This window comes from Myotis brandtii, unplaced genomic scaffold (assembly GCF_000412655.1).
Source record: "Myotis brandtii unplaced genomic scaffold, ASM41265v1 scaffold266, whole genome shotgun sequence".
NCBI lineage: Eukaryota > Metazoa > Chordata > Mammalia > Chiroptera > Vespertilionidae > Myotis > Myotis brandtii.
Window position 1 is genome coordinate 6,882,282 of NW_005360124.1, and position 26,346 is coordinate 6,908,627.

The window sequence follows — 26,346 nt, forward strand, 5'->3', positions numbered from 1 at the left end:
ACTGGGTGGCCTAGAACAACAGAAATTTATTCTCTCACAGTTCTGGAGGCTAGAAGTCCAAAATCCAGGTGTTGGAAGGGCCATGCTCCCTCCAAAGCCTCTAGGAGAGGATCTTTCCTTGCCTCTTCCAACTTCTGGGGGCCCCAGTCATCCCTTCACTTGTGGCAGCATAACCCCAATTTCAGCCTCCCTCTTCCTCTGCATCTGTCTGGCTCCCCACAGTGTTCTCTTCTCTGTGTGTGTATCTGTGTCCAATTTTTCCTCTTCTTATAAAGATACTAGTCAAATGTATTAATGGTCTCATCTTAACTTGATAACTTCTGCAGAGATCTTATCTATAATAATAAAAGCATAATATGCTAATTAGACTGGATAGCCGAATGCCCTTCCGGACATCATTCTGGACGTCCTTCTTGATGAAGCCATGGCAGCGGGGGCTGAGGCAGAGGCAATTAGGGGCGATCAGGCAGGCAGGCAGAGTGGTTAGGGATGACCAGGCAGGCAGGCAGAGGCGGTTAGGGGTGGTCAGTCAGACATCCCCTGAGGGGTCCCGGATTGTGAGAGGGTGCAGGTCGAGCTGAGGGACCCCCCCACCCTCCGTGCATGAATTTTGTGCACGGAGCCTCTATTTTCCAAATAAAGTCATATTCACAGGTGCCAGAGTTTAATACTTCAACATATCATTTTTGGGGGACAGAGTTCAACCCATAACTAATTGTTAATGGGTACAGTGTTCCTTTTGGGGTGATAAAAATCTTCTAAAACTGATTATGGTGATGGTTGTACAACTCTTTGACTACCCTAAGAAAACATTGAATTGTACATTTTCAGTGGGTGAATTATATGGTATGTAAACTATATCTGAATGAAGTTGCCTTGAAAATGAAAGAGAAATACAGACATTCCCAAATTAAGAAAGAAAAAAAAATGGAGATAATTTGTGGCTAGCAGGCCTTCTGTAAAAGCAATACTAAAAGGAAGTTCTTTAAGCTGAAAGGCAGGGACACAGGCTGTAATTCAAGTCCACATGAGAAAACAGAGTTCCAGGAAAGGTGATTATGTAGGTAATGATAAGAGACAGTTTCATTACATATTTATTTTTCTTTCATCTCTTTGCTGATATAAAAAGCAATTGTAGCCTGGCTGGTGTGGCTCAGTTGAGTATTGATTCATGAACCCAGAGGTCACCAGTTCGATTCCCAGTCAGGGGTTGAGTATTGATCCATGAACCCAGAGGTCACCAGTTCGATTCCCAGTCAGGGAACATGCCCGGGGGTGTGCAGGAGGCAGTCGATCAATCACCGATGTTTCTCTCTCATCTAAGTTTCTGTCTCTCTATTCCTCTCCCTTCTTCTCTCTCTAAAGTCAATAAGATAAAATAGATTATTTTAAAAAGCAATTGTATAAAAGAAAGGAATCCACACATGCGCTTTCACCCACATGAAGTCAGAATGACCCCAGCATTTCTCCTAAATTTTAGCCATTCATTTAGACTGCCCTGTCCCGCTTCCAAGATGCTCCCCGATCCTGAGATCTCCCGGCCTTGTTCGGGGCTCATGGAGCACTGGCCTGTTGAACTTGGCATTATTCTACTGTCACCCACTCCTGAAATGGGGGCCACATAATCATTTTTGAGACATTTCTAGTTGCTTTTGATATTGGTTATGAAACTATGTATTAATCTCTGTTGAAGGAAAGAACAACCTTATCTAAAAGCTAATCACACTTTCTAAATGACCGAAATGTTTGGCTGGAGTTAAAAACGAAAGGTTAAGGATAAAGGTCCATTTTCTCCACTTTAATCCCCTTGGCCTGCCCCTGCCCTGTGCCACACAGGGAGATTTTCTAAAGCAAAGGTCAGCATTTGTCTTAGAACTGACCATTCCAGCCCTAAGATGCAACCTTTATTATTATTATTACATTAACTATTTTCATTAGCAGCCCTGGTCTTGGGCGTCTCGAGTGGAGAATCATCATTGGCTTTGCCCAGATTGTGGCCGCTGTTTCGGATGCACTATTGCTGTGTCTGACCCTGGTGGGGATCCATAATATCCTTTCTCACCTAGAGAGCAGAGGAGTCTAAGTACTGGTGTGAGTGTTTTGTGATTCGGAGTTCTACTACCCTTTGCTCTAAAATCTAGAGGAACCAAAACCGGTTTGGCTCAGTGGATAGAGCGTTGGCCTGCGGACTGAAGGGTCCCAGGTTCGATTCCGGTCAAGGGCATGTACCTGGGTTGTGGGCACATCCCCAGTGGGAGATGTGCAGGAGGCAGCTGATCAATGTTTCTCTCTCATCGATGTTTCTAACTCTCTATCTCTCTCCCTTCCTCTCTGTAAAAAATCAATAAAATATATTAAAAAAAATAAAAAATAAAAGTAAAATCTAGAGGAGAGCCTACGCTCTCTGTAGTCTGCAATGGCGTGTTTTGGTAGCAGCAGAGGATCAAGATAAGAGCTTGGTCTTCCAAACTCCTCTCTCTTACCTGCTTCCTGCTCCAAGCTATTTAATACCCTTGAGCTGTCACTGGATGGCCATGGTGTGGGGGTGAGGCTGAAATCACCCCAGAGTTACCTCAGGAGAGGAGCCATCTACTGGAGAGACCAGTGGAGCCCAGTAGGAAGGCCCAAGGACAGCAAATCTGGTGGAGGAAGTTGGTGGTTGGAGGTCTGTGGATCCTGGGGGCAGTTTGCAGTTGCCCGTTCTCCCTGAACCCTGAAAGGTGGCGAACGGCTGCAGGATGAGTGAGCTAAGTTTTTTCTGTCCAAAGTTGGGAGAGTGGAAGGAACCCTGGGGCACCTCTAGAGATATTTCACCAGCTGTTTCATGAGGGAGCCGACGGCAAGAGCCGCTGCACCTGTGAGCAGGCCTCCTCCATGGCGGGTATCCAGCCCCGAGCACGGTGAGCTGGCAGAGAGAAACTGCCCATCTCGGCTGAGCACATGCCCAGGGAAAGGAGCCAGCAGTTGGAACGCAGGTGTTGGCCCGGCTGGCGCCTTCTGGAGGCTCTGAGGGGGGATCTGCTCCACGCCTCTCCCGGCTGCTGGTGGTCCTTCATGCCTTGGCTGTAGACACATCACTCAGATCTCTGCCCCACCTTCACATCGCCTTCTTCCCTGTGTCTCAGTGTGACCTTTTCTAAAGACCTCTCATTGGATTTAGGGCCACACTAATCCTGTATGGTCTTATCATGATCCTTATCTTAATTACACCTGCAAAGATACTCTTCCCAAGTGAGGGCACATTGTAAGGGGACATAAATTTGGTGGCGACACTGTCAACTCAATAGACTTTGGAAGAGCTTTCTGACAGGTCTGTAGGGTAGGGAACCATGACAGGGGAACCAAAGCGGAGAAGGAAATAGATTTTCTCAGGAGAGGTGCAGGGAGCGTCCCGGCATAGAAATGTGGGTGCTCCAAGGGGTTCTCCATGTGACTCAGGGGTGGTCTCTATTGTTGGTGGTCTTGTCCCACTTCGGGTGTCCTTTTATGCCAGGGATTATGTTCCAGCATCAAGAAGGGTTCAGGAATCTGGAAAAGGGGCTGCGCGTAGATGACATAGAAATCCAGAGACTAACAAAGAGTCCGGAGACGAGATATAATTTTGAAAGGCATTGGGGGTCAGAGGACCTTCAGCTAAAGGAACTGAAGACTGCCTCCTTGTCTAGGACCCTTGCTTTTATTAACACAATTTGTCCTAAGGCAAGGTGGAGATAATACACTTCAATGTGTAAGGTTTCAAAGGGTACAGAGGCATTGTCAGTTTGGGGAATAGCCTACGGCTGTTCAGGTGTTTGGCCAGTAGGAGGCAATAACATGTAGATTAAGATGCCCTTTTACTGTCTGGCAGCCACAATCAGTTTCCTATTCAGGTTTGGGGAAATGCCTTTAGCCATTTCCAACAGGTGACTACATGTGTGACTCAACCCTGTTGAGTCCCCAAGTTGATGAAACTTGAAATTATGACATGCTGGAATTGGTTCCCAGCAGGTCTCCAAGGACCACAAGCAGCTTGGTGACAGGTCCCCTCGGCCTGGACCACTGTGAGGTCGGGGACAGGGCAGGACAGAGCATGGAGACACCTGGCAGCGGGCAGCCGTGAGATGCCAGGAGGATAAAAAGGCACTTTGTGGGCCCATGGGTTGAGAGAAAGCTTTGTACCTGTAAGTCAGGGGAGTTGGGGTTGAATAAGGACACGCTATTATGCTTGGCTGCCAAGAAGCTGATTTGACATTTAGAAAAAAATAAATGAAAATTGTTGATATTGCTAATATTCCATAAACAGAAATAAATGGACCCAGCCTCTCCCACAAGTTGGACTGATGGGGGAGAGCTCAGGAAAGTATTTGGTGGGGGGCGGTCCTTGGAGATGAGGGGCTGAAAACTGTGAGGTTTCCTCTGGCAGAAGGGGGTGGGTGGGCCACCTGTGCAGGGAGAGCCACACGGGGACACATCATGGATTTGCAGGTAGGTGAAGTAGGGAGCATGAATTGGAGACAAATAGTGGGGTGGTGAGGCCAGACATCCCCTGCGCCTGGGCGGCACTGCAGCATCTCTTAGCTGGACATCCCCTGTTTCATGCATTTTCTTTTCTTAAATTGTTGTAAAATATACATAACATGACATTTATCATAACTAGTGCACAGCTCGGTGGAGTTAATGAAGTACATTCATAATAATGTGCATATTCCTTACTTCACAGAATGTGAGGGATGGAGGGCGATGGGTGGGAGTACCTCATGTTAGTGGCAGAAAGAGCCCCATAAGGAGGTGGGCCTGGAGTCTTGGGTCAGAGAAAAAGTTGGTCCTCTCAGGCTTGTGATAAAAAAAAATTAAAAAAAGAACTTTGGTTCTACAGTTAAGTGGGCTTCCCAGAACCCTGGGAAGCAGAGCAGAGATGTCACTCAGAGGTAAATGGGCCCTGATTTCTGCCTTCTCCCCTCAAAGGGAATATAGCCAAGAATATTGTGATATGTTTATATGGTGGCAGAAAATTACTAGAATTAGTGGCATGAACACATTGTGGGGTATAAAAATGTCAGATCACTGAAACTAATATAACCAATATATGATTGTATACCAACTATACAAAAAAAAATTTTTTTAAAGAAAAGAGAAGACACTTTAGCCCAGGGGTCCTCAAACTACGGCCCGCGGGCCACATGCAAATACAAATATTGTATTTGTTCCCGTTTTGTTTTTTTACTTCAAAATAAGATATGTGCAGTATGCATAGGAATTTGTTCATAGTTTTTTTTTAAACTATAGTCCGGCCCTCCAACGGTCGGAGGGACAGTGAACTGGCCCCCTGTTTAAAAAGTTTGAGGACCCCTGCTTTAGCCCAAGTTCTTTTCGAAAGCATGGGGCATCCTTATATTAAAAGAGAAATTGTTGTGTATCTGAAAATCAAACTTGACCGGGTGTCCTCCATGGTTATTTAGTAGTCATATTCCAATGGAACTCTGATAGCAGGGCTAATTAAATCCAGGACTTGGTTGTAGTGGCGTCTCTTTCCACCCGGTTTGTGACCCACTGGGAACACTGCAGGCTCGTGTCCCACTCTGCTCTGTCACAACTGCAACCAAGACAAAGCCCCCAGGGCTCCCGCACACCCTCAGGCCACACGGAGTTCCCAGGGGACCCCTTTGCCCCTTTGCCCCTTCAAAGCTGTGCAATTTTGGCTGGTGTTACTTGCTGTGGGCAATGACTGAGAGAGAACAATATGCAGCAGCCCTGGGAGAGCCCAGGACTGTGCTATGAAGATGACAGGATGGTCTGACTTATTTCACTTGGCATAACACCCTCTAGGTCCATCCATGTTGTCGCAATGGCAAGATTTTATTCTTTTTAGGGCTGTGTAATATTCCATTGCATATATAGGGTCTCCCTCAAAAATGTACACACACACTTTGAATGATTCTAAAGGCAGTGTTTATTAAAATGCATCCAAAATTGAGCTATCAGCTGTTAAAGTGTGTATACATTTTGGGGGGACACCCTGTATGTATCACATCTCTTGCCATTTATCTACTGATGGACACTTAGGCTGCTTACATATCTTGGCTATTGTGAATAATGTTGTGATGAACATAGGGGTACATAATCTTATCAAATTGGTGTTTTGGGTTTCTTTACATATAGTCAATAATATTGTAATACCTATATATGGTGTCAGGTGGGTACTAGACTTCTGGGGATGATAACTTCGTAACATAGATAAACGTCTACTCACCTGAAACTAATATAATATTGTATGTCCACTGTAATTGAAAAATACAAAATATTTTTAAAAAGACTGTGGGGTACGGGTGCTAGAATGGCCTCCCTCAGAGCCAGTGATGAGGGAGCCTCTGGGGAGCTGGGGTGCCCTATCTCCTAATGCCGCTCCCAGGCAGACATGCGGAGGCTTTTCACTGCCAAAGGAAAACAACCAAACATGCATCCAGGACTAAAACCACCATTTCGAAAGCACATCATTAAAGCAAGCTGTGACCCAAATATTTGTTGTGGTGTGCTGAGGAGCTGTTCAAGCCATTGAAAAGAATGGAAAAAGTGAAACACCAAAAAAAAAAAAAGTGAAAATAAACCCCACCTCAACCCCAGAGCAAGGAATGTTGTCTCTGGAAGTTGTGTATCAATTATTTTGTTTGCAGAAATACAAGCTTCAGGTTATGCCTTCCACTAAACACTCTCAATCTCTTCGTCTCGTTCTTTCTCTCAAAGAGGGAGACTGCCTCAGTCCTTACCCAGACATTATTAACTCTGAGATGGACTTCGAGATGAAATCCAGACCATGTGGTTCTGGCTAAAACTTTCTAGGAGGGCATAAAGCAAGGACCATGAAGCTTCTTGCCACGGTCAGTGGGCTTGCAATCAGGGAAGCTGTCACTAGGTGGCGCCATGAGTCAGAGTGGCATGAACCAAATGGCCAGGCTCTCCCCAGTCATGGCTATTGATGGGCCTACCTAAGTGTGAAGCCTAATTGCTGTTGCTTATTTTTCTGTAAACATCACACTGATATTGATATAAACCACGAAGAACAGTGAACTGATTTTAAGAATTGATTCGTATATAACTGATACCTTTAGAATAAGGATTAAAGACTGCATGGCTGGCATCAGTGGCGAGCCTTCTGAATGGGCATTTCTAACTCTGGTTTTCATATTCTATTTTAAGAAAAGCACACTTTTTCTCCTCAGTTGCATGGTTGTACCTGAGCATCTTCTATATGGGAAAGGTCGTGTCATGCTTGGGGCTTAGTGGCAGATGTTCACTTACCCTGTTTGCAATACACCATGGAAAAAGCTTACATTTCCAAGCCCTTCTTTTACCTCTGAAGGTCCCCCTGCCCCTTTCTTTAGAAAATAACCTCGCTATTGAGTGCTGTATTCCAAAGAACTTCATTTTAGGTTGTCAAACAGCAGTTGGCAGGCAAGTTATGCAGAAAACGATTCTTCTGGTTCTCACGTATGATGACATCTTTCTAGTCTGGAGGCTTTCACAGCCAGCCACTATCCCCGCTGCTTCCTCCCTTTAAAATGTAATGTTTTCCCATCAGCTGCCCATGATGGTTAACTGCACAGGCTCTGTGTCAGGCACACCTGGGCTTGGATGCCCCACTTCCACTACCTCTTCTCTCCAAGCTCAGTTTCCTCATCAAAGTATCTAATTCCATAGGGTTTTTGTAAATGATCAAATGAGATAATGTTTATGCAAGGTGGTCACATAATAATGGCTCCGCTTATACTAGCTATTGTTATTATTGTGTCAGTTTATTTGTATTTATGCTCTACTTTTTAGAAGCTATCTATAAGAATATATACCTTAAAAAATTCAATGCTAGAAATTATTTCCATTAAGATAAAAGAGTGAATCTGTGGAGGGTGGGGGGAATAGAACATGGGTATTGTAGGACATGGGCACTCATAAACTTTACTGAGTTACTTAGATCTAGCCACAGATTTGTGTCTGAGCTTCCCGCTAGCTAAAGTGAAGAGAGAATCAGGTTCCCTTATGTGATTCCTATGGTCTACAAGGCAAAACCTACTACTCTCTTAAGGAAGCATAATTGTTCTTGGTTCTTACTGTGAAAAATATGTTTCTTAAGTGGGACGTCATCTAGCAAATGCTAACTGATATAACACAGTAACCCCAATAGCTGCCCCACATGCGGTATCATAGGCACTCTTTTATTATAGGCCAGGGGGAAGTAAAAGGTAGTTATGCTCCCCAGAACTATGAATAAAACCACGTGGTAGGCAGAGTTCTAAACTGCCCCCCCACCCCCCCGCCAAGTGTGATTCCTATGGTCTACAAGGCAAAACCTACTACTCTCTTAAGGAAGCATAATTGTTCTTGGTTCTTACTGCGAAAAATATGTTTCTTAAGTGGGATGTCATCTAGCAAATGCTAACTGATATAACACAGTATACCCCACATGCGGTATCATAGGCACTCTTTTATTATAAGCCAGGGGGAAGTAAAAGATAGTTATGCTCGCCAGAACTATTAATAAAACCACATGGTAGGCAGAGTTCTAAACCCCCCGCCAAGATTCATGCCCCAATGTACATGTGCCTCATAATCTCTTCCCCTTGAGTGTGGGTAGGACCATGATGGATGCCACTCCCATAATTAGATTACATAAGCAAAGGTGAAGGGGTTTTCTAGATGTAATTGAAGTTCCTAATCAGTTGACTTTAAGTGTCCTGGTCACCTGACTTAGCCCATTAGGAGAAGATCTGGAGGTGGGAGATTCCCTTTCTGGTCTTTTTAAAAAATATATATTTTTGTTGATTTCAGAGAGGAAGGGAGAGGGAGAGATAGACAGAAACATCAATGATGAGAGAATCATTGATCAGGTGCCTCCTGCACGCCCCCCACTGGGGATCGAGCCTGCAACCCAGGCATGTGCTTTGGCCAGAATCGAACCTGGGACCCTTCAGTCTGCAGGCTGACGCTCTATCCACTGAGCCAAACCAGCCAGGGCACCCTTTCTGGTCTTGAAGAAGTAGCTGCCAGGTGTGACAGGGCCACAACAAGTCCAGGACCTAAGACAGCCTCTGGGAGCTGAGAGCGACTTTCAGTGACAGCCGACCAGAAAACTAGGACCTCGGCCCTTCAATTCAGTTGCTGGCAGAATTGAATGAGCTTGGGGAGGATCCTGAGCTCCAGGTGACAAGCCAGCCCAGCGAACATCTTGATTTCAGTCTTGTGAGACCCTGAGCAGATAACTCAGGTGCACCATGCTTGGTCTTCAGACCTACAGAAACTGTCAGATCATAAGATTATTTTAAGCTACTGAGTTTGTGGCAATTTGTTATGCAGCAACGAGAAACTAATCCAGATAATATGGCTGAAGTCCACAGCCTTTGGACAGATTCAGAAATAAGGCCTCGTACATCTACGACATTTTCCAAACTAAATTTTATATAACACAAATATAGGGAGATGTTAATAGATGTGTCTCGAAAAAAGGAAAACTTTTATTGCAAACCCTGATGTTTATAGATGCTCTACTGCTGGGGCAAGGAGGCAGTTTTGTTTTAAACAGTAACCAATAGAAATAAGCTGGATAGCTGAGGTAGAAGACAGTTTATGGGAAGGCTGTAGTGGAGGCTGTGGGATCAAGGAGAAGACTGAAGAAACTGTCTCAGAATAGACGGGACCCTGGAAATGCCTGGGGTCTCACTAAGAAAAATTTTGAGGGCCCCATTGCCATCAAAATAAAAGAACCTCCCTCCCACTGTCATCACATAACTCTGCTCAGGGTTCAGTCTCAGGGAAGTGTGACTGGCCTGGCAGTTAGCCAGGCAACAGTCAGACATCTGAATTAACAGACCTTCCAAGATCCACAAGATAGTTCCTCAAGGCTGACTGTACCACAGGAGCGAGACCACCAAAAGCAGAGGGAGTCCACAAAGATGGGACTGGCTTGTAAATTTAGGGTATTATCTGAGCACTTCTCTCCTTTGTCTAAGTGACCAAGGAAGGGCAAATCACTGTTACAACAAAAGGTGAAGAGAAAAAAAAAGGTGAAGGATTGGGAGCCCCTAAACTCCAAAGTTTTAGGAGAGAGGGCGGAGGAGGTAGAGACGAGATGGTTGAAGGCTGTGCCATGTGACCATCCCCTGTGAAAACCAAGAGTTTGGACAGGTGGGATGCTCTGTGCAAAGGACGGAGGGGCTGAGCTTTGTGCCTGTGCAATGAGGATGCTGACCCATGAAGGCTTAAGCCCCGGGAATTAGCAGAAATTATAAAAGAGCTTCTGACTTTCACTGCCATGGAATCGACTGGGGTCTGAGCCTTAGACCTTCTGAGAAAGGGGGCCCAGCTGCCCCTGAAGTGCATGAGCTTGGCACGCAGTGAAAGCTACATCTCCTCTTTGGAAACTCATAATCAAATGAGCATATGAAAGGTTCTGTGCTCTGTTTGGGCGTTTCTACTTAATATTGTTCTGTCTGTCGTGGTTGCAACGGGCTTATTCCTGCCGGTGTTTGCTCAGTCCAGTGCGTTCTCACTAAGTGCTGCGTTACTGAGGGAGTCCTGTGGTAGCTCCAGAGTGTATTTGCTGTCACGCATCTGCGTATTCTCACTGTAAGTGATCGGATGGTTTAAGAATTGGTCTGCACACTTACACCTTTTCATGAACTGATGTATCTTGATTTACTATATTTTACCCTTATTGACTAAATGTAAAGATTTTCATGTGTCATTTATTTATTTCTTCAGTTATTCGTACCTGTGTGCCAGCTACCATTCTAGGTCCTTGGGGTTCATCGACAAAGAAAAGGGGCTAAGATCCCTGCCCCTCGTGGTGCATGTCTTACACACACACACACACACACACACACACACACACACACGAGCGAAGCCCTACAGTTAAAAAAAAAATACTTGGGGGACTGTTTCAGACCTTGTCCTAAATTTATTTGGACAGAGTTGGTTTTTTTCAATCTGCTTACATTTGGTTGAGTCGTGTGCTATATAGTCTAGCACTCTGGGAAATGCGGCGGAGGCCTGGCTGGGCTGTGTGCTTCAGGGAAAACACCCATCAAAGTCCTTTGTTTCAACATTTGATCAGTCAGGCAGCGGAGAGGTCCCTGATAAATCCTCTGCCAGGGTCTGGGGTGCAGATAATCTTCGTTGCCTCTTAAAAGGAAACTCAGATGCTTCGCTTGCCCGATGAACAGGTGACTTTGGGGATGCCGGCGCCTGCGAGACTGTCGCTTGACAGGCAGGACCAGGACATTTCGAGGGTCCTGGGCAAACAGTGTTGCTGTCAGGTGTGCCCTGGTGTGTTTCTGGATTGTCACCCTCTTTAGTCAGGCCCCACGGATGATTTATGCCCAGCCCCCTGGCGCCCAGCGTGACCTAGCAAGTAGTAAGCACACAACCTGTCCTCTTAGGCCCCGGGGACTTGTGAGAAACCATGCCCAGTACCCGCCTCCTAGATGGACTCAGCTGATGGTGTGATAGGGATTTTTGACCGGAAGTAGGAAGCTTGGTTAAATGTACAACTCTGAAAGGCTTGAGGAGAGACTCGCTGTGCCAATCCCAGCGGGTCTCCTTACTCCCCGGTTACCGCAGAGAGCCGCATGCAATTGCGTGGAAGAGTGGCTGAGTGCCTTTGCGGTCAGTGTATTGATTGGTTTGTTCCATCCGAGATGGAATGATGTGAGGTCCAGAGCCTTTGGGGTTACAGATGAACTGGGATGAGAAAGGGAAAGGAGGCGGGGTGATATCTCCTTTGGGCGGGGGGATGACAGTCTGAGATGCTGTCTTCCAGTTGTTTTGAGGTGAGATAAGACGCCGGAGAGAGATGGCTGACACATTAGTTGTGTTGGTGATTTTTAGGGCTGACCCAGAAGAGCCTTGACCCTGGGTCCCAGGAGCAGAAACAGCCCCTGGTCCTTTGAGGTTCTGTGCTGCGTGTTCCTTGTACTTTGATGGGGACAATCTCTTATATACACGACTCGGTATAATTCACTCATCCTTCCTCGGAACTTGCGGTTGCAGCCCACTGCTCCGTCCGCTCCTCCCTCACCGGCCAGCGGGGGATCCAGGGCCCCAGGAAGTGGCAGGACACTTGATGGGGGGAGGGGTGTCTGGATAACTGTGTGGAGCAGAGTGCTCCCCACCCCCACCCTTGACTCATATTGGACCGAGGAGTGTGACACACCCTGTGTGTGTTGTTACAGCACTGAAATTCTGGGGTTATTAGCTTATCCTCTCTAATAACAACACCGCGTTCGGGCTCAGATATGGATAAAGGCAAGAAACTAAAATCTAAGAAGAGCTCAGAGCTGTTCCCACCTACCTGGCGGACCATGGGTTTTGACTGGGGAGAAGGGGGTGAGGTGTTGTGGTGCTCCCACTCCTGGAAGGTGTGTGTGTAGGAAGTGGTACTGCAATTAAGGTCTGAGAAACTGGGACCTGGGAAGGTAGGAGCAGGGGGTGGGGAACCAGAAATGAGGAGACCAGAGATGAGTGGCTTTTTAAAAACTTGTATATGAACCACACTAACCCTCACACCCTAGTCCAGTGATGGCGAACCTTTTGAGCTCGGCGTGTCAGCATTTTGAAAAACCCTAACTTAACTCTGGTGCCGTGTCACATATAGAAATTTTTTGATATTTGCAACCATAGTAAAACAAAGACATATTTTTGATATTTATTTTATATATTTAAATGCCATTTAACAAAGAAAAATCAACCAAAAAAATTAGTTCGCGTGTCACCTCTGACACGCGTGTCATAGGTTCGCCATCACTGCCCTAGTCAGTGAGAAAGGCAGTCGGAGAGAAAGCTCTCACCCTGCAGTCCTGGACAGCTGATGGTGTGTGTGGGGGAAAGGTAGGGGGTGCTTTCCCAGGGAGAATCTGGTGGAGTACAGGGCCGCCCGCTGGGCTCTGGGTTCCAGCCAGAGGGGCTCTCTGGGCTGCACTGGGGCTGTCACCCAGGCAGCCACGGGCCACATGTGAAACCAGCAAGGCACCACTTCATGTCCAGCTCTTTTCACTGTCTCCCTGGGAATTCCAAGCCAAACACACATGTAGGACATCTGTTTTCCGTGTTCTTCCTTCGGAGCAGCAGAAGTGGTGGTTCTGTTTGAGACAGGAGAAGAGGAAAAGCCAGATATGAGCTCAGAGTTTGAGAAACCTGTCATGTTTCTGTTGTAGCTGCTGAATCTGCTCCTGTAATATTTACTCCTTTGTGATTTTTCAATGAAATGAATGAGTTTCTTTTTTTAGGCAATTTCTTTTTTTTTTAATTTAACTTTGTTGAAAGTATTACAGATGTCCCCTTTTTCTTCCACATGGACTCCCTCCTCCCTACTTCTACCCCTCCCCGGGCCCTTACCACCCTTTTGTGTGTCATACATACATACATACATACATACAAGTTCTTTGGTTGATCTCTTCCCACCCATCCACACCCCCCACCTTCCCTCTGAGATTCAATAGTGTGTTCTATGCTTCCATGTTTCTGGATTTTTTTTTATCAGTTTATTTTGTTCATTAGATTCTACACATGAGTGAGATCATATGATACTTGTCTTTCTCTGACTGGCTTATTTTGCTTAGCATGATAGTCTCCAGGTCCCTCCATGTTGTCTCAAAGGGTAAGAGATCCTCCTTTGTCACAGCCGCAGAGTGTTCCATGTTGTAACACTCGTCTGCTGATGGGCACTTGGGCTGCTTCCAGATCTTAGCTATTGTAAATTGTGCTGCTACGAACATAGGAGTGCATACATTCTTTCTGATTGGTGTTTGGGTTTCTTAGGATATATTCCTAGAAGTGGGATGGCTGGGTCAAATGGCAGTTCCATGTTTAGTTTTTTGAGGACCCTCCACACTGTTTTCCGATTTCAATTCAATGTGCTTCTCTAGCCCAGGACTTCCCCATGAACTACAGACCATTTTACCCACCCATGTCCTGGACTTCTATCTCCACTTAGATGTTGGTGGCCGCAGATTCAGCATGTCCCCTGCCCCAGTCACACTTCCCTAAACCTGATCCTCTTCAACTCTTCTCCCCGTCTTCCCAGTCTTAAATGGCACACACTGTTCCCAAATTTCTAAGGGGCCCTGCTTTTTAAGGGGGGGTGCCTTGTCAAGTTAGAACAGGCCCATCAAAATGCCCATGTTCCTGTCTGGGGAACTCTCTAGCCAAGCCAGAGGGAATATGCGCACAACCCCATGCTTTGTAACCACAGACATTGTTAACAGTGTATGGTAAGTCCTCACTTAACGTTGTAGCTAGGCTCTGCAACTTTAAGTGAAAGTACACTTCATAAAACCAGGGCTTCCACCAGCTAATTGATATAAACCAGAGTTCCTTCCTATGGCATCTCACCAACATTACAATAATATGTTTAACGAAACGGCATTATTCGAGGGCCTGTTGTACAAAAGACATTCTTCTCCTATTTCAATACAATTTATTTAAAGAACAGGCCACTCTTTTCCTTGTTCATCTCTTCCCTTCATGGTAGGTACCCTGGAATATTCTAAGAGTCTGGGCTATGGCCGTCTCTCTCTGTCCATCATCCTCATGATGACCTATGATTAAATAACATTCCGGGTCAAGCCATTCTTATTCTATTATATTCTATTTACTTACTTACTTATTTTATCTATTTTTTGCCATAATCATACGGTGTATATTTCTATACTGAATAAAATATAGCTCTGGAAAGCCTCTTGGTCAGAGTGGCGAAAATGACCTCTTTGACTGCCGAACCTTCCAGGTCATTAGAAACTAAAGAGACAACTAAATGCACTGTGACCCTAGGCTGGGCAGAGAAATAACATTAATGGGACAGTGGAAAAATTTTGAATAAGGTCTAAAGGTTAGATTACAGTATTGTATCTATACAATCTATGTTAATTTCCTGATTTTTATCATTATACTGTGGTTATACAAGCAAATCTTGTTTTTGTAGAAAAACACCACTGAAGTCTTTAAAGAGGCATTATGTCTGCAACTTCCCCTCATATATTCCAGGGAAAAAAGTGTATGTGTGCACGTGTGTGCACACACACTTGGAGGGAAAGGGGGTGAATGGTAAAGCAAGGTAGTAAACCATTATTTGGGCAATCTTGAAAGGCATAGGTCATAGAGCAACTCTTGTACCATTTCCCCCACATTTTTTGCAAGTCAAATTATTTCAAAATCATAAGTTTTTAAAAAATTATCTTGACAGGTGGGAGAGCTAACCAGGAGGAGATCTCCAAACTTGGAATACTTCTGGGCCCTCTGAGTTCAGTCTGTTCCAAACCCAAGTCCGACTGTTGGGTTTCTAAGGACACTGAGTTCTCCTCTTCCTTCTGGCCAGATTTCCCCTAAAGTCCTGTCACTTAGCAGAACAGACAGAATGTTTTCTTCTCCTGGCTGAGCTCCCTGGTTACCTGAAAGCTCAGGTCTAGGTCTTTTCCCAGATTCCGTCCTGCAGCAGCCTCTGTGGAAGCCTGCGTTCCTTTCTGATATGTCACTGTGATGCACTTTTTCTCTCTACTGAAGAGCGAGATGACAGGTTTATCCACTGCAACATGTGTCAGTCAGGATAGAGTAGGTTATGCTGCAGTAATAAGCTGCCCCTGAAGTTCAGTTTACTCAACACAATAAAAGGCGATTTATCACTCATGCTACATATGCAGTCTGGTGTGCTAGGGGTTTTCTGCCCCTCCATTAGCCCGGCTTCCTGAGTGACTAAAGTTTGTTTCTAAAAGAGACGAATGTTGCTTACACTTACACTTCACAATCCTACATTGTGTGAGAAGAGGTAGATGTATTTGTAACATCCCTGATGATTCTCACAGTGCTGCCTCTTAGCAGTTAACAGAGTGAGAGACATTGGCCAAGAGCATTTCCTCCTCTGAGACTTTCCTGCCCTCTGGCTCCCTGTCCCCCAGCTCCCAACTGTGACCGGCAGAGGCTTCCGTCCTGCCCTAGCATCCTTCTGCTATTGTTACCTTGTGGTTTTGTCTGTTGGATATGTTTTTATGAACGCCACAAATGCTTATTGTTCGCCTACATCAATAGAGGGCACCTGTCCTTTGTCAGACACTGTCCTAGGTTCTGGGAGATAAGGATCAATCGCACTTTGACTCTGCCCTCGTGGCATCTCCTGACTGGTCATGAAGAGAGAGAAGAAAACAGACACTTTAAATTTAGAGGGCAGAGCTAAGCACAGATACTGGACCTTTAGAGGGTGAGAAGAGACCACCTGATCCTTTTGGGAAGAGGGAGGTGGAGAGCGGAGGGAGGAAGTGGGAGACAGCCCTCTGCTCCATATAAATGCTGCCCAAGTTCTCCATTTGTCATTTTCTCTGGCTGAGAACAGGGCAGATGATGCCAAATGTGCCAGTGGGTGGAGTTAGAAGTAGTGGTTTCAGGGCTATCAATGTGATCTGTTTGGCACACAAGAAATATTTATTAGGCATCCGCTGTAATACTAAGGTTAATTCTACTTACGTTTGGTTGATACTTTATAAATCAGGTTCCCCCTGAAAATCACTGGCTCCTTTTACAGATGAGGACACTGAGGCATATGACTTGTTGGGGTCCTTAAAGGTCCAACTGCACAACTTAGAACCCAGGGTCCTGATTCCCCACCCGGCACGTCCCACTGCGCCATCCTGCTGTGACCTTGTTGGAGACCCTGCCTGCCCGAGCATCCCACAGTCGAGCCGAGAGTTATTCCCGCTCCTGTGATGGATGTGGTGCAGTCATGTTGATTTCATCACAGCCTCGGTCGTGCCTGAGCAGGTGACTCTAGAGCTCCCTGTTCTCTGGCTTCCCGTTGGACTAGTAATGAGAATGAGCAATGCAAGATAAGAGCACCCTTTCCGGGGGTACCATATATACTCCAGGAGATTACAGCTGCCAAACAGATGCTCTGCTGACTCACAGCTGCCAGTGAATAGCCAGCTCTGCGTGATGTAATTGCTGGGAGACTCTGCAGGATGGGAGAGTGAAGAAGGGGCTGGCTCCCGTCTCTCTCTGCAGAATTCTCTGGTCTGCTGCAACCTGCAGCCGAGGATGGGATGCTGAGTCTCCGGGACCAGCACGTGGACATGTGAGGGCAGGCCAACCGTCTTATCATTTTCATTTGCTGAAATTTGAAAAGATTTCTGGTCTTGTGCTAGCCTTCCATTGGTTAAATGAGATAATGTATGTAGAACCCTTGGCACATGGTAAGTGGGCAATACATGGTAACTTCTGTAATAGTAATAATTGCAGTAATAATGAATTACTGAAATAATAGGGCAATAGCATTAGAGCAATGACTCTTTAATAATGATGGTAATTATATACATAATAACGGTATAGCAATCAGTGGCCTGGGGTGGGGGTTTTGTCTGAGTGCTTCTCCCAGTGACACATGATAATAAAAAGCAGACTTGCCCTGGTGAAGTGGTTCAGTCGGTTGGAGCATCACCCCATACACCAAAAGGTTGCAGGTTTGATTCCCAGTCAGGGCACATACCTAGGTCTTGGGTTTGATCCCTGGTTGGGGCATGTATAGGAGGCAACCAATCGATGTTTCTCTCTATCCCCGCCCCCCTAAAATCAATAAAAACATCTTTGGATGAGGATTTTAAAAAAAAGGCAGACTCCATCAGAACTCTCTTTACTTTCATCCCCACCCCCGCCTCAAATCAATAAAAACATCTTTGGATGAGGATTAAAAAAAGGCAGACTCCATCAGAACTCTCTTTACTTTCCACCTAGTTTTGCTATAAACCTAAAACTGCTCTGAAAAATAAGGTCAATTAAAAAAATGTTTAAAGAGGAGGAAAAAGGTAGATTGATGATAAGTTGGTGTTATTATTTTTCAGTTCTCAAAAGAATACACTCTTTTGTTGCTTCCACCCATTTCTTCTACCCCACCCTTGGTACACCACCACCAATGACAATGGTTATTTTTAAATTGGCTGTGCAGATATTCAAATAAGTAGCATGCTAAAGAGACAGTCAAGTTGTTAGTCCCATGATGCTCAGTTGGTCAGTGTTTCTCTATGCGGGACTGGTTGTTGGATGCTGGTGTAACTGGCCTCCAAGTACTGCTGGGACTGAAAGCCAAAGGTGTTGGGTGTGTGGCTCCCTCCACTGAGTGAGGCAGGCACATCAGCGGCTCCCGTCTCTCTCGGCAGAATTCTCTGGTCTGCTGCAACCTGCAGCCAAGGATGGGATGCTGAGTCTCCGGGACCAGCACATGGACATGTGAGGGCAGGCCAACCGTCTTATCATTTTCATTTGCTGAAATTTGGAAAGATTTCTGGTCTTGTGCTAGCCTTCCATTGGTTAAATGAGATAATGTATGTAGAACCCTTGGCACATGGTAAGTGGGCAATACATGGTAACTTCTGTAATAGTAATAATTGCAGTAATAATGAATTACTGAAATAATAGGGCAATAGCATTAGAGCAATGACTCTTTAATAATGATAGTAATTATATACATAATAACGGTATAGCAATCAGTGGCCTGGGGTGGGGGTTTTATGTACCTCACAGAAGCTTCCCACCTAAAACCGTCAGTCTCCCCGTGGATCCCAGATTTCTCTCCTTGCCCATACCCACCTGTCCCAGCCATGTCCCGAGCCTCTGTCCTTTTCAATGAGGCGAAAGCAAATGTGGTGTTCCCTTGGTGGAACTGATTTCATTTGGGGTGCTGAAATGATCTTAGATCAGGACTGCATCTGCTTCTGGCTTCTACTTTCCTCCTCTCCACACCTCTTTGCCTTTGGATTTCCTGATCAGTAGACCCAAGGTCCAATTACCCTAAAATCTAAAAATCAGAGTTTAGATCTCAATGCTATAGGCCAGCAGTGGCTGGTCATGTGCTGCCCTCTAGTGGGCAAGATCCAGGGAGGAAGTTCAATCTGGGAGCTCTTGGTTTATTAACAATTTGCAAAGGCCTACACACTATTTTTTTTAATCCATAAAGCTCAAGTTTTAAATGTTATCTTTAGAGTAAAAAAAATTAGATGGGCCTGCATGCAAAGGGTCCCAGGGAGATGACCAGAATTTCATTTTCTTAAGAATTTCCTGAGGCAGTGCCTCAGCCAGACAAATCACTGGACAATCTGAATCGCAGTCCTTCTTCAAGAGACGATTCCTGCAGCTCAGCTCTTTGCCCCTCGGACCATATCACCTTCCATCTTCTGAGGGCTCCGAAGTCCTTTCCCGAGACGTCCCCTTCCCTTCAGGTGCTGCCATTGCCCTCGGAGCTGGTGTGGGCGGTGGGGATCCACTCCCATCACCTGGACCAGGCAGTGAGCAGGAGAGGAAGCTGAAATCTTACCTTTGGGGTTGGTCCCAGGCTGAATGTTTAATCCATTAATCCAGGTTCGCACAGTTGATCTGAGCTCAGGAACATTTAGGTGCAAAGCAGGAAAGGAAATACAAGGAGTCCCGCTAAGGTGTTGGGACTTCAGAAAAGAGGCAGAAGGAAGGGAGGCAGTTTCCCAAAGAGGAGGGCAGACTGCGGGTGACAGCTGGGAGCCAGGGACAGCCTGGTCGGCTACGGCGTCCCGGCATCTTCCTGGACAGAGCCTAGCATCACTTGCTGAGGCTCTTGATGTGGAACCATTTGGAAAAGACCCATTGGAGGCACCATAAAATTCCATGGAGCCCTGAAATCTGGGGCAGCAAGTATGAGAAGAACATTGAAAGTGACTAGATGGGTGAACAGAGTTGCAGCAGACAGTTGCCCCGCCTTTGGAACTGGGGAGACTAGAGACAACTGCATTTTCTTAGTCCAGGTCAGTGGTTGTCATCTGCTCTGCTGGTCACGTCTGATTATTTGGACAGGTATTCACTGCACAAAATGTGAGGTGTGCCTGCCACAGACCAGGCACTTTGGTGAGGGTGGCAGGTACAACCAGTGCTCTCTGATGTCAAGGAACATTACTTACACCTGTCCTGTTTCTGGTGGAACTAGACAGGTATAAGTAAAAAAACTACACATATGGAAGCCAGTGACGATTAGCCTTGGGGTCACTTATTGGGACACAGGGTAGTTTGCAGTAGGCTGCTGGGCTCGGAATCAACTCTGTCATTGACCAGGGCCTGAGTTAGTTGTTTTACTCAAAACAAAATTTTTAAGCCTAAAAAAGGCATTATTAAGTGCCCTCTTATTTTACCTCAGAAAAATGATATACTTTAAGCTCAGGGATTTTGTATATGGCAAAAATAATCCAAGACAAGTTTTGGTTTACTTTAGATGTAATTTCCCCATGTAACAGGAAAACCTTTCTCATTGTTATTTCGAACTTCTGGCCTGTTTTATGCTTTGTGTTTTCTTAAAACTCCAGTTCACTCAGCAAAGTGCCAGAGAGCAGCATCCTCAGCCAATGTTCTTGGCTGAGGATGAATGTGGGAGGGGAAGGGCCTTTGGAAGGCAGGGGGTTAGACTCTACTTCCTCTTCCTCTGGCCAGTGATGAGCTAGAACCAGTCGGAAGTGATGCAGTGATCCACAGGTTTCCCGAAGGCTCATGTGGGATCCTGATCCACATTCCTTCTGAAACAACTGCAGGAGGGCTGGCTCTCAGAGTCATTGATGGACCCCAGGAATCTGAGTGGGGGTGGCTCTGAGCTGGGGTGACTTCCTGGAGTGGGATGAACACTTCTCCATTCTGTAAAATGAGTCTCAGCAACTTGTTCTCTGATATTGCAGTTACCTGACTGACATTGACCGCATCGCCTTGCCGTCATATGTGCCGACGCAGCAAGATGTGCTTCGTGTTCGCGTGCCCACAACTGGCATCATCGAGTATCCGTTTGACCTGGAAAACATCATCTTTCGGTAAGAATGTTCCCCTGGTACAGTCCATTAAGAATTTGTCTGTGCAGGTTTGGAAGTCCCCCAAAGGGTTCTTATCTTTCAGGGCAATGGGCCCTCTCCATCACAGGTTTTTTAGAATTGTGGTCGGTGTCAAGTGCTAGAATAGAGAGGAACCCACCTTTCTCTTCACCCTGGATGCTGCCCCTTCTTCCCTGTAAAGATGTTTAAGTGCTCTCTGTCCCATTTGGGAAAGATGTCAGGGGTCAGGCAGGCCTTTGCACGTCTATAGAAGAGCATGCACTTCCGGAGGGCGAGGGGCCCTGTCTAAAGGGATGGCTGCCGCACAGGGACGCCAGCCGCTAGGGGACAAAATGCAGGCTCACTGTGACCAGATCCTCCAATTAGATAACAAATGTTCTAAGTGAAACAGCCGTTAACTCAAAAGCTCTTCAAAACACTACGTTGGCCAAAGAGAATACATCTACGTAGCAGAGGCCTGCCTGATCCCTGGATGTAGCATTCAAGCTTGGGATCGATCCTATGGCTACGAGGCCCTGCAATCTTTCCCATGTGCGACAGAGGGCACTTACACATCTTTACAGGGAAGAAGGGGCAGCATCCACCTAATGGAGAAAGGATTTGTGGATAAATCAGAGGCATGGAAACAGGAAGGAGCAAAGGCCTGGAGGAAGCTGAGTGGACCTGGAAGACTGGCTGCCGTTCTGCCCCTTTGGTGGCTGGTGCCTGGCCCTCCAGTGGGTAGAGCAATGCCCAGGGGAGGCCTGTGCTTTCTGCCTGGACAATTGCAGCTTCTGAACCTGAGTGACCTCTGCACCTGCTTTCAGTAACGTCACTTACACTCCGTCCTCCTCTGCTGGGAAACGCCTGGTGGTTCCTCATTGTCGAAAGCAGTGGTGCTCAAACCTTTCAGTCTCAGGACCCCTTTTCACTCCTGAAGATCACAGAGGAAGCCAAGACGTACTGATTTCCATGGTGGAATGAGCACGCCCTCCTCCAGAGCCACGAACCCAGCCTTTGAGACCTGTGTTTCTGTTGGACAGGATGGTGGACGTGGGTGGCCAGCGATCCGAAAGGCGGAAATGGATCCACTGCTTTGAGAGCGTCACCTCCATCATATTCTTGGTTGCGCTGAGTGAATACGACCAGGTCCTGGCTGAGTGTGACAATGAGGTATGCCAGGTGGGGAGTGTGGGGAGCTGTGGAAGACAGAGACCTATTTTTGTAGTTTGCAAAAAGCCAGCTGGCTCTGCCATTAGACTCTATGCCTGATATTAAATTGTCTTGCTACTCAAAGTATAGTGTGTGGACTAGAAGCACAGGCATCACCTGGATGCTTGTTCGAAATGTAGACTGAATACATCAGAATTTGCATTTTAGCAAGGTTCCAGGTGATGCCCATAAACACGTAAGTTTGAGGATCACTGACCTGGAAACCTGGTTCTCACACTTGGGTGCCACTGGAACTCCATGGGTACCTGACAGAGAAGCCTGGTGGATGGAGTGTGCGGCCTGAGCGTGGCATCTAATCGAATGTGCTCCAGCGGTGGAGCCTCTCAGCCCTGGCTGCACACTGAAAGCCCACACTGAAAGCCCTCGGGGAGGTGCGGTCCCTTACCATCCTTTGGACCACACAGCAGAGGTTCCTACTGCTGGGTTGGAGTTGAGGTATCTTTTCCAAGTCCCCTAGGAATGCCCATGTGCAGTCAGAGTTGACCAATGCTACTTCTAGCAAACTTTACCTGAGAACAGGCATCCCCACCTGCAGGGCCTCCCCTAGTCCCCAGCTGGGCTGGCTGTTTGGGGGGCTCCTGGAAGGCACAAGCTCGGGCAGCTGGGACTGACCCACCCCGCCAGATGTTCAGTGCCCTCCACGGGGTCCACTACGTTGCCTGGCCAGTGACACTGACCACCACAGGCACTTCTCTGTGAGGATGGGGCAGTTTCTGCAGGATACCCTCATCCTCCCGTTGTCTTCCCCCCTACCTCTTGACCCTGTCGAAAAATGCCTCTTGCTTCTAGGGCATGAAAGTAAATCAGTCAAGAGCTCTATCCAGGATTAGGTAATAACCATGAACAAATAATATCTTGTGTCTCTTGAAAGCAGAATTTTCTCTAAGGAGTACAGTTACATTAGCTAATTAGTGGACGATCAACCCATTTACTAGTGTCATTGTGCAAACAAGAATAGAAGCTTTGGCTGCCACTTAGCTCTTCAGTGGAAAAATTTTTTTAAAAGGAAAGCCCGTGAGTTATCAATATGAAAAATTAGCTCCAAATTTGTCTCAGGAAACGCAAAAGATTAGTCAGGTGGACAAGAACTTCAGCCTGATGTGCTAAAAAAAACTGAACATTTTCTCCTCTCTTAAAAAACACAGGTATTTGGAGAAAAACAAAGCGGTTGCCACTCTAGACTCTTCCCTCTGGTTGTAGATATGAGTTGCATCCTCTCATTGTGCTGTATAGGCATCACTGTTTTCATATGCTGTAGTTTCTTAGGGATTATTATTGATAAGATCATAATAAATTTTAAAGAAGCTTTAAAAGCAAGAGGGATTTCCTATCTGGTAATAAATTCCATATCTTAATCCCTCAAAATATATTGGACAGGACTATGAACCCATGTTTCTGAGAGTCGTGGGAAAACAGAAACTTATGGCACATCCCTCCCAAGTATTTCTATTGAGCACAAATCTAGATAAGATTTGTACATGCCCTGTCTGCTCTCCATAAATCAGGAAGTTACTATTTTACTGTCCTGCATAATTTCCACCAGGTCCTACTACTATCCAGGCTTGGGAAAGTATTTAAATGTTGTAAATAAGTATCCTCACCCATACATTAGAGACCCGATCCCCTTGCCAGCACACCGGTATCAACTGCATGGGAGGTGTGCACAGGTGCACTGGGCCCCTTCTCTCCAGTGTTTCTAAAGGTGGTGGCCCTGCTGAAGAGCCAGTCTTCCTCTCTTTGTCCCCCGACTTCTGACACAAAGTCTGGAGGCCACACCCAATAGAATGGGTGTCCCAGGGCTGACGCTATGAACAATCCTAATAATGACACATAAAACTTTTGTCAAATCCGGGCAAGAACCTTCCTTTTCCACGTTGCACAAAAGCCTTTCTGATACCTTACATGTTAATTTGTGCTAGAGTTGAGGGGTGATTAGAGAGGGTGGGGATGGGGGTGTTCACCAGCTTCGGCAAGGACAGTGACCCCCAGACTCCAGCTGGGTGAGGGGGCAGAGGGATAGAACCAGTGATGTGACATGTGTCCCAAGTACTGCTTTTCTTTCTAGTTAACCCTAAGTGCCTCTTTCTCTCCCTTAGAACCGCATGGAAGAGAGCAAAGCCCTATTTAAAACCATTATCACCTACCCCTGGTTTCTGAACTCATCCGTGATTTTGTTCTTAAACAAGAAGGATCTTCTGGAAGAGAAAATCATGTACTCTCATCTAATTAGCTATTTCCCAGAATACACAGGTAGGTCTCCACCTTGCTGACATTAGTCCAGAGTTCTAATGGCTCCCAGGAACTAGATGGTCTGCCTCTAATGGACTTCCTCACCATTCCCACCTCCACACATGCTAGCCCTTTGCTATCCAGTTTGTTCCCCAAGACCCAGCTCAGGCAAGTCCTCCAACCCTCACCCCATCCCCAGCAGGTGCACCTCCCTCTCTCCCCAGTCAGCTCCTGATGGCAGAGACTGTGCCTGACTTACCATTGATTGCACTCCCAGTTGGTCAGAGCACCTGGCACTTCTTATGAGTAGGTTAAAGTGTGGCAGCTCCTTTGCAGACACAGGGTGGACACTAGGTTCCTCGTCTACATGATCCATCCAAGGCAGGGGAGTTCGTGACCCACTGCTAATGATTTTTGGTACCGTAGGTCTCAAATATTACTAAGTCTGACATTGATATTTAGAGGAGCAGTGTTTTAGAACTCTCCTTTTTCCTTGTACTGTGTTGGCCATGGAGTATAGCACCCACGAGCTTTAAAATCAGACATGGATGCCTAACAATGTTAGTTCCCATATTCTCCCTCTTCCCTCTCCTAGCTCACTGCTGCCTGCTGAGTTAGTAAGAGTGATCTCTCTTCAAAAGGGGTCCAAGTCAGAAAGCTAAATTGGGACACTGTGCTTCAGCACATTGCCTCAAATACAAGTTTTAGGTACCAGGGAAACTATTTCCTAGAACTAAGATAGCTTAAGGAAAGATCCCAAATAAGAACAAGAGGACACTGAAATTAATTTGGGGGAGTACCTGGTGGTGAGTGGCATCTTTCTTCTTTATCCCTCTAACTGTGCTCGGAACCAGGACCGAAGCAAGACGTCAAAGCCGCCAGAGACTTTATCCTGAAGCTCTATCAGGACCAGAACCCGGACAAGGAGAAGGTCATCTACTCCCACTTCACGTGCGCCACGGACACGGAGAACATCCGCTTTGTCTTCGCTGCCGTCAAGGACACCATCCTCCAGCTGAACCTGAGGGAGTTCAACCTCGTCTAAACGCTGCTGCCCACACCTCGCCAACCAGAGACGGGATTCACTAGCCCCTCGCTTTCCTTCTGAGAGCTTCTGACATGCGCCATCCCAGCTCCCTGGGCAGTACCGCACCAGGTCCGCCCTGTAGGCCACAGGGACAGAGATGGGCCACGGAGCTTGTAAGACATTTGAATTTAGCAAAACTTTTTCAAAGTCTTGATTTCAAAATTGTTTTTATATTTCTTTTCTTGACTTTCGGCTTAAGATTTTGTGTAGTGATTGAATTTGAGGTTTTATAGAATTTTTTAAAAAGCCATCATAATTTACTGTTTTTTTAAAGAAATAAATTTAAGTGTGTTTATTTAGAGATCATCCTTGAGACCACTAGAATTAATTTGTGTAACTTTGTTTTAAAAAATAAGTTTTAAGCTTTCTTATTATAGCTTGTAATTTTGAGACCATTTTAAATTGTTTTTCTCTCTTTATGCTGAAAAGTGTGATGCTTTTAACATGCCACCAAAGATTTTTTAAAACGGTTATTTTTTTGTGCTAACTTTTTAAGTCAAATTAATGACTATGTTGGTATCTAATTTGGTTTTCCACATTTGGATCACCATGAAGCCAAAGCTGACATAAGGTAAATGGGCTCCACATAGCACCTATGTTATCCTGGTGAAAAGTGTATGTGACCAGGCCTTATAAACTTATGAAATGGCTAAAAGCCCCAACTGTTTAACAAATGTAATGTAACCCTGCCAGAGGTCTGATGGCCATCACAGATGTGCTGTCTGCACCACGTGGGCCGTGCCTTTCTGAGGAGGCTAAGAATACACCATTCTGCCATTAGCATTGTACGTTGTGTTTCTTTGAGCTCATGGTTCTGCTCCTAAAAAGAAAAATGCTGTCACCTAACAGTTAACTACTCAGAAACTTACTACATGTCCTTGTGGGCGAGGAAACGCAATTTTGCCCCTACCTTCTTGGTTTTGGGCTGGGACCTGTTCCTATAATAGGAGAGAGATTAGCAGGAGAAAAGATTAATACATGCCT

At 46.0% G+C, this 26,346-nt stretch overlaps 1 protein-coding gene across 1 annotated transcript in view; it reads left to right on the top strand.

Annotated features, from left to right (window-relative positions):
* The window catches only part of GNA14 (guanine nucleotide binding protein (G protein), alpha 14), a gene marked incomplete at its 5' end in the record, with an annotated part of 153,516 nt that extends 127,374 nt beyond the window's left edge, over positions 1–26,142 (top strand). The window contains 4 exons of the mRNA XM_014541226.1: positions 20,683–20,816; positions 21,857–21,986; positions 24,143–24,296; positions 25,130–26,142. Of these exons, the coding sequence (XP_014396712.1) occupies positions 20,683–20,816; positions 21,857–21,986; positions 24,143–24,296; positions 25,130–25,320 (609 nt within the window). The remainder of the gene's footprint in view (positions 1–20,682; positions 20,817–21,856; positions 21,987–24,142; positions 24,297–25,129) is intronic.
* Between the last annotated feature and the right edge of the window lie 204 nt (positions 26,143–26,346).